Source organism: Chiroxiphia lanceolata, chromosome 1, assembly GCF_009829145.1.
Source record: "Chiroxiphia lanceolata isolate bChiLan1 chromosome 1, bChiLan1.pri, whole genome shotgun sequence".
NCBI lineage: Eukaryota > Metazoa > Chordata > Aves > Passeriformes > Pipridae > Chiroxiphia > Chiroxiphia lanceolata.
Genome location: NC_045637.1, coordinates 152,322,698 through 152,340,095, shown reverse-complemented (window position 1 = coordinate 152,340,095; position 17,398 = coordinate 152,322,698). Strand labels below are relative to the sequence as shown.

The following is a 17,398-nucleotide window of genomic DNA, read 5'->3' as shown; positions in this document are numbered from 1 at the left end:
ACAGATAGCACAATGCCACCCACCAAACTCCTCTCAAAACCCTGGAGAAGAATGAAAAGGGCAGCCAGTATTGCTGTTTTTACACAGTCAAGAGATTTAAGTGATCAGTTTAATTCTCAGTTTGTCCCAGTTGCAGCATGAAGCCCAAGGGAATGGGACCTGCAGGTACATCCAGTATGGATCCCAGAAAATAAAGGTCCTGGAATTAGAAAATAGCTTAGATATTGATACCTTCCAGTTTTTCACACTACCCTTCTATAATTACTTACATAAGTACTGAGTGAATTATCTGAAATACATTAAGGAAAAAAGCAAGGTTTATTTTAGTCCATCAGGAAAAGCCTCCCTGGCAAAAAAGAAATTATAGGATCTATTCTAAATATCTTCTCATAGCACCACAAAAACTTAACATGAGAGAGAACCAAACAATTGTTCAGCTGAAAGTAATTTTGGAAGTGAGGAGGAATATATTAATGAGCTGAAACAGTCACATCTAAGCAAAACACCTTTCCTGTCATGGAATTTATGGTAGGGAATTTAATGGTCAGTGAGTTGCTGGAAATGATGAGACATCCTTTCTCCAGCAGCAGGGTCTGGAAACACCAAAGTAACATTTACTGTGGGCCAGTGAACATTCCTGCCACAGTTCCTTTTGGAGTTTAAATTAACATTTAATATCTTTTTTTTTTTTCCGCTAGGTTTTCTAAGATAAGCAGCTTTCTTCTGAGATCATCAGGCTAATGAAATATTTAATTAGACAAGGTAAGTTAATTAAACATCTTAATGACATGTTTATTAGCCATTGTCCTCGCCTCAAAGCCTCTCTTCCTCTCATTTCTGTACAATGGTCTGCTTCTCTCAGTCCAGATAAAGATTTTCTGCATCAGCACAGAAGCTTGATGAGTGTTTTGTAAAGAGGAGTCTACTCCTTCCCAAAGCCTTTATTGAATTCCTCAGCTCCTTGCTCCTGAAAGACCATGTGTGTGGACATCCCAGAAGCACATGCAGAGAGTCACAGGGATGACACAAAAGCTTTAAGCTGTGGCTGAGGAGGATCCATTTTTACAATGGATCTGTTTGATTCTGGAGGCAGCTATGGGGGGATGTGTGCTGTGCATCAGCCAGCTGAGAAACCAGGCTGACCAAACACAGAGCAGAAAAGGGGGTCTGAAGCATTGAAGCCTCAGCCTGTAAGAGAAGCCCAGGCAGGGCTGACAAGACAGACACCAGATAAAGAGTCCCCCCCACTAAATGCCCTGACCACAGAGATCTTTATTAGCACCAAAAATTTCTATGGATTGGGTACATGCTTCCACCACAGGGAGCTGCTGGGGATTTCAGATCTGTGCACTTGGTTGATGACGGCAGGGAACTGATGAAAACCTCCTTTCAGGGAGGAGCTGGCATCTTGTGGCTGCAGGCCAGAATTACAGAGACATGGCTGCAAAGGAGGTGAGCTCACCAGCAGTCCCAGTGTCCCAGTGACACTGCAAGGGCATTTGTTCCCTTTTATTTTAGGAATGAGCCTCAACATTTGACCCCCATACCTTTAGGAGGCAAAAATCTCCTTGTGCCTTCCCAGGCACTGCAAGAAATTCTCACTACATCTCATTTTGAGGCAGATCAAGCTCCGTCTCAAATTTGTTAAACATTGCCCCCACGTATCATTTTTCTCTTGAACTGCACCCTTGATTTAAGCTCTTTTATTCTTTTAGCACCACTAGCTTTCAGCTGCAGTGGCTTGTCTTCCTCTCTGTGAATAACTCCCCATCACACACACACACATACACACTTTCTGCAGCTACTCCACGTTTCCCTCAGAAACACCCCATCCATCTCAAGTCTCCTACCAAGACTTGCCAAGGTGACATAATCCAGTGGTAACAAGACAAATTAAAGAGAAGAGCCTTTAGAAGACTTATGTTTTCACTGCTGAAACACACAGCCTTTGTAAACTCAGTGTAAAAAGCAGAGTTCCGTGTAAGGAAGTCACTTACTGTACCTTTTTCTGCACAATGCCATATTTTAACTGTGGTATATTGCTAAATGTAAAACTCTGGATTTTCCATTCTTCACTGAAGCAACAAAGACTAGAGCCAAACAAAAGGTTTTTTAATTCCTATAAAAGAAAGGAAAAAGTTTTCATTTTAAAAACAAATCCAAAACATGGGTACTTTTTCTTGCAGTAGTTTGTAGAAAAGAAAGGAGGAGTGTGGAAGGGTAATGACTAATTCCCTATAACCACCCTCTTCTGTTTTATCCATACTGTAAATAGCAACACTCCAATGAAAAGGAGCAATATTTTCCTTTTCCTGCTATATTCCTTCCACTCATAATGCTGTGAGCTGCTCAGCATTGGAAAATATTTATGTATAATGTCTGGGGCACGGCTTCCCATGAAAGCATTACAGAATATTCCCTGAAATTTAACAGCTGGGAGAGCAACACCTACTAATGGTTAGATTAGAGAGAAAAGGACCCTGTGGGACACGGTGTGGGGAAAGGAAGCCCATTTTGCTTGTCAAAGTTGCTGGTATGAGATAAATGTTAATTAAACGTAAAAAGTAAAGGTGAGTAAATAAGAACAGTCAACTCAGTGTTGGTACAGTTACTCCAAACTCACTGATTTAGAATAAAATTGGAAGACACCATCATTATTTGTTTTTCTCTTTTTCTCCCTCTGTCTGAATGGGATGGAAAACATTAGAAGCATTTATGGTTCCATCTCTGTTCAAAATTGGGAAGATGAGCAAGGGAGAAAGAGTGATAGGGGAATAATAAGCTCATTCTGAACCACTGTCAGCTGAAAGGACTGGAGAACAAGCACAATAACTGACTAGAGGCATTAAGAAAACAATATAAGCTTCATTAATTAAAGCTATTATCTGTGCTTCAGGTGGGCTGATGCATCCTGCCACGCTCTCCTGGTATTTTTCTGAACTTTTGGATAGGCATCCCTAAATTACTCTGTCCCCTGAACACCACATAAGGAATATACTCAGGAATACAACACGTGTTCAATCCCACATAAACATACAACACAGAGCAACCCACTGCAGCTTTGGGCAACTTAACTGAAATAACATTCTCATACACCTATTTGCATTTACCATCATAATTATTAGGCTTACTTTTGCAAGGGAAATATCAATTGCCTTGGATACTATTTGAAGCATGTACAGTGTTGAAAGGTCTGGGTTCTTATTAATTTCTCCAGTTGTTTCTTCATCCTCAACATTGACTGAAAGAAAGAAAAGAAAAATCATATAATGTGCTGGATGACAAAAATTGCTTCTTCCAGCACACTCAGTACCAAGAGGTCACCAATATGAAAATTAACACATTGGCATCCATCTTTATAAAAAGGAAAATACAGTTCTAGCCAGAAAGGACAAGTAGAAATACATGAGCCAGCCTTTGTCTGATTAATATTAATGACTTCTTTTCCCACCCTTACCCAAGAAGTTAATAGAAAATGCAATTAAAAGTAGTTACAAAAGAAGCAACTTGGTCACAGCTGCTCTGAAGAATATAATGGCAAAAGCGAAACTGAAACTCAGCTTACCTAATTCTAGGACTTCTTTCATTTGGTCTTCTTTATACCCAGTGGACGTTGGAGACTTCCTACACGAAAATTAAACGAACAAATGAATGACTAAATGTTCACTTTTAATAAGAAAAGTTGTTTGAATAATCAATAAGAAATATGGGGCATTCCCAGACAAGCATATAATTTTTAGTGGGGTGTGTGTATATAAATGGTCTAAGAAATAAATGGTTTTAGAACAAAACCTTTTTCAGTGGAAGAAAGCTGAACTCCAGGAGTTCATCAGGAAGAACAGCCAGGATGGAGCAATACCCTGTATTGGATTTGGGATTTCAGTCCAGCTTCAATACATCAGTTTCATTTCATTCCTGATTTGAGGATCATAAAATAAAATTTACATCCCTGAAAGGGATCAGGATAAGATTCAAGTTAGAAATTAAACTACTAGAAACATCCAAATAATAAAAGTGGAAATAGGTGTTAGACTGGCTCCTTTACCGGGGTAATTTTTTTATCCACTAATAAGTAGCAGTTCTTCAACTGCTCTCGTGGTTTAATTTTATATTACATTATTAACAGGTTAAAATTCCTATGAATAAGTGTTAAAAGGACTGACCACTTAAACTTGGCTGTGAAGTCAGAACTGAAATAGAATGTTAGATTTTCGGAGATGAGACGGGTTTATTCTTCCTGTTGAATTCATCCCAAAATTAATACAGAACCAAGGAAAAGTTTCAAATAACTATTTCTAAAAATGGCCTTTTTTTTTTTTTTCCCCAGAAAGCAATACTGTTTCATTGGCCTTTGCTTTGGAAAAAAGGTATTGCACTGACAGTGCTTTCAAAAATAGTATGGAATCATTTCCTCAGCAACATTCTTTGTATGCACAATAATATTACAGTAACAACTGCTGTCATATCACATACTTTCCATCAACTTAATTTCCTTTTCAGTGTATGAAAGGCTAATAAAAAGAGAACACAGACATACCACACTCAGGATTTGCCCAGTTTAAAAACATGCTGGCCCCTTTCTTGCTGATAGTATTTGATACTAAAAGAACACAAACACTTCTCTTTTTATCTATAAATAACTTAAAAATTTTATACAAGGAAATGTGGGTGGCCCAATTCAGGAAAGGTAGAATGGAAGTGAATCACCCATGTTCTAGGGACCTGAGGTAAAAATAAATAGGATGCCCAGGAGGTCAGTACAAATGAGAGGTCTGAGAGCAAATTTGTACAGTGACATATAGGTAGCATTGAGCTCCCACTGAACATTCCAGTATTTATAATGTGATACAGAATTAAACAGAGCTGACTGTGGTATATTTTATAACACAATCAGATCTCCCCTTGCAGTTTCCTAAAACTGAGTTTCAGCTGAGATTTCTTTTTGCCAGGTATTTACATCTCTCCAGGCCAGGGAAAGGATCTCAATGACACTAAATTTGCCAATATAATGTTTTTCAGCCAACTTATGTCATTTAACTGCACTTAGGCATAACGAAAATCCACATTTTTGTTTTGTCTGAGGTTGCACACTATCCTCTGTTCTCTCCCAGAGGATAATGTGGTTCTTCCTACATCAAACAATTCCTACCTAGTTTTGCAAGAGTTCTTTACACCTTTCAAGGCCAGGCTGGACAGGGCTTGGAGCAACCTGGTCTAGTGGAAGGTGTCCCTGCCCATGGCAGGGGTGTGGAATGAGATGGTCTTTAAGATCCCTTCCAACCCAAACCACTCTGTGATTCTATGATTCTGACACTTAATGCAGCACTACAGATTCCAGCTCCCTCTCTGGCCTCAGTTTCTGCTTGTTTGGGTATCCTATAGATACTGTACCATAGCTCCTTGCTTCATTAGATGCCCTGGATACCTGAAGAGTCCCAAATATCCCTATGTTTAGGCACGTGGCTCACTCCCTACACCAAATTAGCACCCTTGATTCACTGCTGCCCAACACACTTCTCCTTGGCAGTGTTTCAAGTGAAAATACTTATAAATAACAATACAGTCAGCCATGGTACAATTCACATACAGCTCACCTGGCACCAGTTTTTGTAATGTTATTGCTCTCTGGCAAGTCCAAAAGATGTTGGATCTACCCCCATTCCAGGAAGAACCCAGCCCAGGGCGCAAAGCGCTTTGAATTCTCCCGGCTGAGAATTCCCACCAGGTTGAGGAAAGCGCTGACATCCAAGATTGATGTCGGGTGTTTTCTGGTTAAGTGGGGGATTTTTGCAGGTGTAGGTTCCCTCCTCGAGGAGAACTCGCGTTTCTCAAAACAGTCAGGACGTTTATTGCAATTTCCACGTCAGCAGGCGGTTTCTGCGCCGGGAAAATTTATTGCGCGCGTCAAAACCATACGGTGAGAACGCTCAGGAAGGGGGAAGTCGTCCCTCATGGCAGGAAAATGGGACAGGAAGAAAATATGCTTCATTCTAAACACACTATACAGCACTTTCTCTAAATATTTGCACATTCCTATGTGGCCCTCATGCATTGCAGAAAAGTGAATTTACACAGAGGAGCTGAACTCGCAGAGAAGGAGCTTCTTGGCACAATAATGCAAGTACATTCCACTATTTCCTATTTACACCGACATGCACAAGAGGGCAAATAAACAAAGGGGCTTAAAAAATAAACACTGGGCAGCAGTGACTGTTGTGGTAAAACTTATTTTCACTGGCTGATTACAACAGCTTTTCTACTGGATGTATATCTCTTATGCCATATATCAATACATCGAATATTCTTGGTATAGTAAAATCCAGAGAGAAGGTAAGAAAAAATTAACTTCTATTATTACTTGCAAAGGGGTAAAAAAGGCCACTCTATGTGATGAAGCTTTGGGGCACGATTATAAAAACAGAGTTATTGAAAACAAGTGTAAAGATGCAAAGGACATGAACACTACCAATGCCAGGCAATATATTTCTATGGGAAAAAAACCTCTTACATAAATTCTGCCATGTTTGCAAGTCTGGCTGGCAAAAGTAACAGAGGTCAGACACTTAATTTCTCCAAATTTCATCTTTAGTGAAGACCTATATCTGCACATTAGAGGTATGAAAAGTTAATTTGTGAGCAGGTGGCTCATTGACAGACACAAAACAGGTAAATGAAAAACATGTCATTGAAAAAGGTCATTTCTAACAGAAATAGATTCTCACACATGAATAAGTGTCCTGCTGAATTTTATTAACCATAGTGACAACTCAAAACCTTTGCTGATAAGGTTTGTACATGAAAATAAAATTATTATAATCACAGGTTGAGCTACAGGATGGTTTGAAATGCCTGATGAGTTGGGCTCACCTGAACAGAACACTCTTCCACAGGCTAAGAATGAATATTTATCTCCAGCTACAAAACCAGATTTACTATAACAAAAGTGGAGCTTCTTTGTTCATACTGTGCTCTACCAAAGGTTTTGGGGTGTAACACCCCCACACTGGAATTTTCAGGGATCACAGTGCCACTCCTGTGAACTGACCATTATGTTATATATAACTGACCAAATGGTTGCCAGCCAAATAAACAAGTATCACTGAAATGAAACGTGGAGATAAAATTCCAATAAATAAAACTAGATAGCAGCTGAGACACTACATAAAGCACTCAGAAGGGTTTCCAGATTTCAACACTCAACCAACTCACATCTGTGGAGGTAAACAGAGCCCTCTGCTCTGTTGACCACACATGAAGTACCCACACCCTGTTTGGCTTTGACCTTCAGCTTTTAGGCCATTTATTTTTAAGGATGCGGAATATTCGTGGCCTTCCATTTCCTCTCAGAAACCTCCGATTTTTATCAGCCCAAACCACTGTAACCTGAGAGGTATTAGCCAGAATAAAAATAAAAAATTCCTGAAAGCTATTAACAACTGTTAAACTGGAAGATAAAAGCTCACACTGAGGGTGGGGTAGTTCTCTTACTTCTTTTTCCTCTTATCTCATTTTATTATAAAAAAAAGGTGAACACAGATAACAGCCAAGGGTGAGCACATGTCACTGCAAGGAGAGATTTGACCTCCTGGGAAAAGAATCTTAGGAAGAGGAGGACAAAAATTCCTTGTGCTACCTGCAAACAACTGATTGTTTTTAAGGTTGGAAGAGACCTTAAAGATCATCCAGTCCCACCCCCTGCCATGGGCAGGGACACCTTCCACTAGCCCAGGTTGCTCCAAGCCCTGTCCAACCTGGCCTTGGACACTTCCAGGGATGGGGCAGCCACAGCTTCTCTGGGCAGCCTGTGCCAGGGCCTCACCACCCTCACAGGGAACAACTTCTCCCCAATATCCAATCTAAACCTGTTCTCTTTCAGTTTAAAGCCATTCCCCTTGTCCTGTCACTCCACGCCCTTCCCTAAAGTCTGTCTCCAGCTCTTCTGGAGCTCCTTCATGCACTGAAAGGCCACAGTAAGTTTTCCCCAGAGCCTTTTCCTCTCCAGGCTGAATAAACCCAATTATTTCAGCTTTTCCTCTTAGGAGAGGTGCTCCATCACTCTAATCATCTTCATGGGGACTCCTCTGGGCTCGTTCCAACAGGTCCATGTCCTTCCTACGCCAGGGACCCAAGGGCTGGATGCAGCACTCCAGGTGGAATACATGCTGCTTCCTACCATGTTCCCCCTGGAGCTGGTGTGTAGACACAGTAATAGGAAACGATGTGAAACTCTACCAGTGAAATAGGAGGTCAACTGTCTGTTCCTGCCTCACATTTGAGAAGATCTAAAGTCCCTCTGTGCGTGCATGAACAACACAAATCCTCAACTGACTGACTGCGTTTCAGGCAACAGGCTGGACCTTTCCAGATTTACATCCTTTCCAAAAATAAAGAAATGATACAGGAGCCATTTGTCACTTCCAGTAATTGCAAAGTGCTTCTTCCTATGGGGTGCTGGAAAAATACTGAAAGGGCAATTGGAACCCCCCCCCGATGTTACACCGCGGGCTCCGATGCCATAAATCCACTGGCACAGCACAAAAGTCACAATAGTTTACAACCTTTATTTTATTTTATTTTAGCTTCTTTTTTCCGGTCCAACCATTATGTTACAAGAGGTGTTATGCAACTCCAGATACTTGAAGGTTTTCACTCCTGAGTGATTTGCCAACCTCTGCCTCTTCTCATTAAACCCATGTTCCCCAAAGATGAGCCCAAAGTTTTGGAATTCCAATTGCAAGGGTCAAATAAAGACTTACTCCCGGGTGTAAGGGAAGCAAAACCCCTCCAGGAGGGTTTGAGTGTCTCTGGGAAGGTGTGAGTGCTCAGTTCTCACCCTGCTTCCTGCCTCCAGAGCCACACCAAAGCTCTGACGAAAGCCTGAGATGATGCCAGGTGTGGCTTAAGGACAACGCCTGGTGCTACGGACAGATCCCAGACAAAGGTGGAAGGAAACAGGCAAAGGGAATTTACTCTTAGGCTGCTCCAACCCCGCATTCCTTTCCATCCTTTTATCTGAAATGTTGCACTCTGACTAAACTCTCGTTTCCTAGAAATGCCACCGCTGCCCGACACATCCTCTTCCTCCCCTAGTGGGAAAAATGGAATTAATTCCTCAGATGTTGCTCACACTCAGTGAGGATGCTGGAAGATGCTGGAACTAGTGACGTTTTTCTGGCTGATTTTAAACAGGATCTAGCTTATCACTCCATGGCCATGTGAGCTCAGGCCTCATTCCACACAATAGGGTCTCAAGGTGATGAGGACTTTTAGGAGCTGCTCAGCAGCCCCCAGGACCAAAGCTTTATTACTTCCCAAATTGCCAGGTATTATTTTAGACAAAGCCATCTCAACTAACACACCAATTGCATATATAACACTGAAATATTATGACCCACACTACAGAATTCACTATTCCTAGAAAACCTACTTTTACACCAAAATGGAAAGAGTGGAGCCAACCACAGCTGCTGGGTAAATAGTGTACATTACACAACTTTGCTGGAACTATTTTTTCCTTTGAGTTGGAAATTCAATTTTATATAAAAAAAATACTATTAAACCTGGAATGTTGATTAGTATTCCTCATGAAATGTGATATTCATTTATTAACCTTGAACAGAACTGTATTTTCCTATTTCAGTGTGTCAGGACTTATCATCAGCGCAGCCCAGAAACCTCCTTGTTTGTGCTCTGCTTTGTTGCTTTATGCTGACTGAGGGAACATCAAATCCTGCTCTGGACTTGCTCAGAAACTCATGGCCAATGTTCTCTGCCAATGTTCTAATGCAGATCAGCTCAGCTTGTGGCTGGGAATGATGAAGTATAAAAATGTGTGAGAGGATCTTCGCAGTTTTAGGCACCCAACCATCTATAACCATCTATATTGGCTTGGTCCTCACACAGAAAATAAGCTCTTTTATTCCTGTTAATAACAGAAAGCATGAATATTAATCCTTTAAGGACCCTAACACTTTCAAAATAATATTCTGAAAGAGTTATGGTCCTTAAAATATTTATATAATAATATTTTGAAAGCGTCGGATACCTAAAAGAATAAAAAAAAAAACCAATACCAACCCTGAATATATTTTTAAAGGATTTTAAGGTTTCTTTGAAGAAGATTAGTATTTTGTAGCTCTAAGGATTTCCTATCTCCACAGAAAAAGAGTTTTCAGGGACTCTTTTTTTGGAACAGATGAAAGAGAAGAGGTAGAATTTTCCATAACACAATGTGTTCACCTGCACTGGTCTCCAGTAATGAAGAAGAAATCCACAGGTGATTCAGAAAGCAAGTAAAGCCATTTACTCCTTGTCAGTCTTAGAAATTAGGGAGTTGAAGGGAGGTACATTTTCCATAGGAACACATTAAATAGATGGAGGAAATACAAAACAACTCAATAAAACCTAACAGAAAAAAACAACAGCAAAAATTCAGAGTAGGAAAGATAAAAGCACAGGCAGACAATACAAGCTTTAGACAAAAAGTGCCTAAAGGAACATGAAAAATATTTGGAGTATTTTAACAGAGGTGAACATGCAGCAAGAAACAGAAACATCAGCCAAACATCAACTTTAGCTATGGATAACAGGATAGAAAAAAAGCAAATGCTAGGTGTATATAACAGAAAATTTCCTTATAATAAGCACTGCTAGAAACTGGAATATATTATCAGGGGAGAGGTGTCACTTGAGTCATTTAACACTGGACTAGACAAAACCTGGAAAAAGTATTACAGCAAATACATGTATATATAGTAATGATTAATCTGCCATAGAAAGAAATGACCTTAAAAGGTCTTTTCCATCTTTAATTTCTAAGATTCTGTGAAATATGAGTAATGTTCCACTGAGGAACTTGGTATCTATGGCAATTCCCCAACCCAACCCTACTTGTGTTAGAATGCAGAGCACTGCTAGAAAAAGGCTCATCACCAAACACAGTGAGGGATATTTTGGGAATGGGAAGCACTTAACAGTGCCCAGCTAAGGTGAACTCAGTTGAGACACTAATGCAGGAAGAGAAACCCTGGCTCTGAACTAGCTGGCACTCGCGTTCCTGGTGGTGGAGATGAAGAGCATCAGAGATACTCAGGTTTTGGTTGGAAACGGGATCTGAAGCCAAGCTCCACAGTCATAAAGCAGTCCCTGCTGTCTGAAATATCCATCTGTCCTGGCAGACTGCTGGAAGGAAACCACGAGCTCACAGTGAGTTTGCAGCCAAGGCTGATGGCACGGCAGAGGAGGGGATGGCAGACGCAATCAGGGGGACAGGATAAGAAGGGGGACTGTTCACTGTGAAAGGATGAGTGGAGAATCAATTATCCTCCCTGCTCCTGAAACTGTGTCACAGATCTCTTTGGACAATGGGATCCCTTGCTGTATCCTTTTGCTCCCTAATGGCAGGGGGAAATTTTTGTTCTGAGGTAACGATATTCCCAATTCTCTGTGTCTCTCCAACAGCCATTCCCACTGAGTTTCTAACAAATTGGCAAGATATTCTTAACTTCAGGTCCTGATTGCAAAGCCCTTTTGTTCCCTTGGGTCTCTGATTCCACTTTTTTTCTTATTTCAGTGCTCTGAATCTAGTTTTTAGACTATTTTTCTTAGAATTAGGGAAGGGAAGTTGGTTGGGTTTATATACGAAAACTAGAAGTTCAAGCATCACATTCTTAAGGACCAGAAGTGAGATGGAGCTGTACAGACAATATCTGCCCATCTAACTCAGCAAAAGGTGGTTCCACCACCCTGCAGAACTGCGGGGGACCAGAAAAGGTTTACTCATTTAGAAACTATTCAGCTGAGAATTGGAGGGTTTCCACAGCACCACCACACCTTGCACTGAGAGGATTAAGGGGCATGGAAAATTAGGAGAGCACTTCAGAGGCTGCAGAGGCACCAAATGCAACACATCTCTGTAGCTGAGGCAGAAGAACTGTTTCTCCATGGCTGTGAAGTGGTTTTTCTTGCCTTCCTCAATTTTATTTTCTCAAAGCATGAAAGGGGGAAATCTTGACCTTCTAACACCGTGTAGCCTTCCCAAATGACTCATTATTCACACTGTTTTTTACTGGAAAAGTATTAGAAAGTCTTTAATCCAGGGACAGTCATCAACTTCAACAGCCATTTATTTTTTTACAGTTCCTGAAGATCATAAATTCATTGCACTACAGATCCTTGTTCTTTAGTTTGTGTGCTCAGGTTAGTGATAAATACTCCCCTCCTGTAGGGATTCAGATTAAGGAAAATCACAGATGGATTTAGGTTGGAAGGGACCTCTAGAGGTCACCTGGTCCAAGCCCTGCTCCAGAGATGGTTAACCCCACCTCTAGATACTAAAGGTGACAGAGAACCTTTCCTCACTGCCCTTCAAGGCTCTGCCCAGGCTAAAAAACTCAGTAGAGCCTTCAAGTTTGCTACCTTTGACCTGAGTTTGTTCCCTCAACATCGTCTCTCCCAAGTTCCTCTGGATCTTGCAGCTTAAGAAGATAACCACAACTACAGATACGGCAATTTTTAGTTGGAATCTTGGATCAGTCACTTGAATTGGGTACTTTTAAATGTAAGTTTTTATTCCCTTGAAAATCTCAAAATAAAAGAAATTGAAAAGCAGGGAATCATCCACATGTTACTTGGCCTCACACACAACGAACACAACTAAGAGGAACAAGGGCTCAAGAAAAACATAGGAACAGCAAGAAATACTCCTTTGAGGATGAACTATAAATAACAGCAAAGTTACCCAGAAGGGGTTTCAAATTCTCCAGCAAAGTGGCACTGAGACATAAATATAATTTTTAATTTGTTAAGTTAAAATTGATATGAAGGAGCAGGGGGGAATTGCTGACATAATTCTATATGTACTTTTTGTATAACATCACCATGTTCCAGCATTTAAAGGGTGGCTACAAAGAAGATGGAGACTCCCTTCCTACAAGGAGTCACATGGAAAAGATGAGGAGCCACGGGTACAAATTACTCCTGGGGATATTCCAACTGGACACAAGAGGAAAGTTTTTCACAATGAGAACAATCAGCCATTGGAACAATCTCCCCAGGGAAGTGCTGGATTCCCAAACACTGGACACTTTCAACATTCAGCTGGACAGGGTGCTGGGTTGCCTTGTCTAGACAGTGCTTTTGCCAAAAGGTTGGACCAGATGGTCCTTGAGGTCCTTTTCAACCTGGTGTTCTGTGATTCTACGGATTGAGAAATTAAATTAGTTGCTGTTTCCTTACAGTTGAGTATACATGAAGATTTGCTGCCACCTATATATTGGCTTTTTCCTGGATTAATTAAAAAACAATGTTATTCTAAAAAAAAGACATATAGAATCTGGGTAGGTATGCAAACTCTACAGCATGTTATACTTTATGAAGCAACCCCTCATGACATGGAAAAGAATATAATCATGGCACAAAGAACTATCATTGACCCAAGAGAACAAAAATTTCTGTTCTTCCTGCAATTAGTTCTTTCACTAAAACATGTGAGTCAAAATACTGTGCATCTGCATTTCCCCAGGATATTTTGTATTCCTGCCCTCTCAGTTTCTAAGCATTTATTCAATAACATTCAGCTTGTCTTCTGAAGCATGGCAGTGGTTTTACTTCAGCTTTTCTCCTATGTAGACACAGAATGCCTTTACCCTGGCTAGGCTACAACAGCATTTTTTGCATGTGAGAAAAGAGAATGAAAAAGCAAAGCAAACAGAAAGAAAAATAAGATTTATCTTTAGTTTCGTACGGGAAACAAAACCAGAATTGCAGATTCTGTGAATGAACTAGCTGTGGTTAATTCTACAGAGATTTTCAGCTACTCACCTAAATACTTAGATTAACATTTATGTCAGAGGTGTCAGGTAACAGAGGATGGAAGAGGATCCAGACTAATATCCACTCACACATTGTAATTTTTCATGCCTCAAAATGCTCAAGCACTCTGGCCAAATCCTGAAAGGCTCTCAAACACTGCAGGATTTGGCTGAAGGGATAGAAAAGTCTTGCAAGAGCCAGGCCTTACATTGTCGATGTTTCTTTCGAGTCTCACTTCTACTCCCTGTTCCTTCCACTTAACCTCAGGAGTATCAGCATCCTGCTGCTTTCTGTGAGCGTTTTCAGGAGCTCAGAGCTCAGCAGGAATTCAAATGCTCCACTGGCTTTAACTCAAACCAGCTGGCAGGAATGTCCCTGTATTCCTCTGGAGACAGATTTCATGAACTCTGCTTAGGAAAGAGCTCCCTCTGCTGCCCTCGCTGAGACCAAACCAGCCCTCTGAAGGAAGGGAACTATTTCAAACCACCTGCTGCAGCAGTGGAGCACAGGACCCCAGCATATTGCACTAACGGGGGCAGTGGGGCACCTCACTACAGTCCAGTTTCTTCTTTTTAGGTCCCTCCACAATTACTGCATAAGGTGTGGGAATGTCAGCCCAGTGCATCAGTACAGCTGAGTGAATCAGAATCAGGGAATCATCGAGGTTGGAAAAGATCTCTAAGATCGTCGAGTCCAACTATTACCCCAGCACTGCCGTGTTCACCACTAAACACTGTCCCCAAGGGTCACAATCACCTGTCTTTTCAACACTTCCAGGGATGGTGACTCCACCACCTCCCTGAGCAGCCTGTTCCAATGCCTGACCACCATTCCAGTGAAGAAATTTTCCCTAATATCCAATCTAAATCTCCCCCAGCACGAGTTGAGGCCATTTCCTCTGGTTCTGTCACTTGTTATCTGGGAGAAGAGCCCAACTCCCACCTGGCTCCATCCTCTTGTCAGGGAGCTGGAGAGAGTGAGAAGATCCCCCCTGAGCCTCCTTTTCTCCAGGCTGAGCACCCCCAGCTCCCTCAGCAGCTCCTGGTGCTCCAGACCCCTCCTCAGTTCCCTTCCCCTTCTCTGGACATGCCCTCAATGTCTTTCTTGTCACAAGGGGCCCAAAACCAAAGACAGGATTCCAGGTGTGGCCTCCCCAGTGCCGAGCACAAGGAGACAATCACTGCCTTGGTCCTGTGGCCATGCTATTCCAGATCCAGGCCAAGATGCCACTGGCCTTCTTGGCCACCTGGGCTCATGTTCAGCTGCTGCCAACCAGCACTCCCAGGGCCTTTCCTGAGGGACAGCTTTCCAGCCACTCTTCCCAAGCCTGTAGTGTTGCATGGAATTGTTGTGACCCAAGTGCTGGACCCAGCACTTAGCAAGTGAAGTTAGCACAGGAGTTTTCTTGGTCAGACATGGTCTTCCCAAAGAGTTTTATCCAGTTCACTATGCCTTTGACACTCATAAATAATGAACTATATATTGATTATCAAATACCAGGGATAAAATTGTTCTTCTCAGCTTTGCTGGGGAGCTGCCAAAGCCCACTGAAGCTGTGTTCTCTACCTCAAATAATGCTGAATGTGAGGCAACAAACCATCCTGAGACTGGAAAGGATAAAGCAATGGGTCAGCACTACATTACACACTCAGTCAACCTTCATGAAATGAGAGTTGTGTGGAGTCAGATCCCGTTGCTTCTGCTTCCACAGTGACTTATGAGCTGGCTCTCCACATTCACATGGAATCACATGAGACTTAATAAACCCTTCTGCAAGTAGAACATCAAAGATGGGTCTGCAGGCACCAGTTCCAGTCCAGCAACAGTTGAACAGCCACTATCTGACATGTCTCAGCTTTCCAGTAAAATATATAATGGAGAACTGACTTCCTGTGAGTTTTCAGACCTCAGACTGTGGAACTTTGGCCTGTTACTCAATAATCTTGAACAAATGAAGTTAGCTAGTACAGTGTAATGCTGGTGGCTATTTTCAGTTGTTTTTGGTTCCAGACAGGAAGCAACTGCCACTCCTGGCCCATTTTTAGCTCCAGTAGATCCCCAGTTTGTTAAATCCCACAGCCCCTAACATAAAAGTGGAGAGACCTAATATATAATTGTTTCCTTCTCAACAGGTCCTCAACATACAGTATCTCAAGATTTATAAGAAACTAAATTAGAGAACAAAATAGCAATAGTAATTTTTAAAAACCCGGCTGCAGTTTTAGAGTATCAACAAGTTTTTGCAGCACTTAAAAAAAAAAGGCAACAAAACCTGGCTGCTGTTAAATTTAGTAAAACAGAAATACTACTTTATGGCCCACGGAAAGGGATGTGCCCTCAGTTTATGGAGCAGCAGGTGATGTAAACTGAAAGATATTTCTACCAATTCTAAAACACACTCACCTCCAGCACGGAGAGAGAACAAGAACAACCCTCAGGGTGCCTGAGCCTTGTGCATCACTTTACTACTGACATCTGTGTGCCCTGCGGGATGCAGGTTTCTCTCCACCTGCTCCCACCTTCCCATGTGTAGTAGGGGCAGAGTGGCTGGTACTCACCCCATGCTCAAAGGTGTTTGAGACTAGTGCTGGATAATGAGGCAGCAGATTTTATCATGCAGATTTTATACCCACATGGAAAGGGCACAGCTGCCCTGAACTGCTCAAATCCAGAGCATCTTCAGTGGCTCACAATTCCAGAGTGGTTCAACTCTCAGGGATGACTCCACCTGAAGCATTTCAAAACCCAACCCAAGTCACAGCCCCACTACAAAGCCAGCTTAGAGAGATCCCAGTCTGGGTCCTACTGCTTAGGAACCCCCAAATAAACAACATCCCATGGCTCCCACTCTTAAATTCTGCACAGAAAGAAAAATATATTAAAAAAAGATCAATTAAAAGTATAAGATAAAGAAAAATATATATTTGAAGCTCACAGGAAAATCTTCTAAAATTTCTATATCTATGTGAGTTAATGCAGGAGAATAAATTTACCATAATATTCTTACAAACATTCTTACCTATGGCCTGACAACCGACTCTCACTTTTCTTGAGGGATCTTTCCCTCCTCTCTCTCCCAGACCCCGAATGTCTGTGAGGGGCACTCACTTTAAGGCTTTTTTCACTGCTGTCTGTACCAAAGCTTGGAACTGATTTTCTTTCCTCTGTCTTGGTCCTCTCTCTCTCAGACAGCAGCCTGGCAATAAAGTCATCTGGATCTTTGGGGACGTTCCTTAGTTTTTCAGAGGCTGAACTCGTGTGTGAGCCTGGCACAGTCTTTGATGTAAACTCCACGTTTACTTGTGTTGGAGATCCTTTGCTTTCCTGAAAATCAGTACTTGGGACTCTCAGGTCATGTTCTTCATGCTCTTCACCCTTGAGCTGTGCTGTGCTGCTTATGCTGGTGGATCTTTTTGAAAGCCTCCTTTTTTGGAGATCCTGGAAATAAGAGCCAGAGATTAAAATTTTACCATCTTTAAACAAACATGAAAAGCAAAGGAAAGCTCTAGCACTAACTTCTGGGCTAAGCAATTTGCTTATTAGTAGGAATCAGGTTATAGAGTAAATTAGATTTTTTAAAAGTTGA

General features: G+C 41.6%; 1 protein-coding gene across 3 annotated transcripts in view; it reads right to left on the bottom strand.

Annotated features, from left to right (window-relative positions):
- MINDY4 (MINDY lysine 48 deubiquitinase 4) overlaps positions 1–17,398 on the bottom strand; it is a 69,546-nt gene that overhangs the window by 46,978 nt on the left and 5,170 nt on the right. For all 3 annotated transcript variants that reach the window (XM_032707229.1, XM_032707221.1, XM_032707238.1), the window contains exons 5-8: positions 16,832–17,250; positions 3,566–3,624; positions 3,132–3,241; positions 2,003–2,119 (exon numbers count right to left, since the gene is read on the bottom strand). In XM_032707229.1, the coding sequence (XP_032563120.1) occupies positions 2,003–2,119; positions 3,132–3,241; positions 3,566–3,624; positions 16,832–17,250 (705 nt within the window). The remainder of the gene's footprint in view (positions 1–2,002; positions 2,120–3,131; positions 3,242–3,565; positions 3,625–16,831; positions 17,251–17,398) is intronic.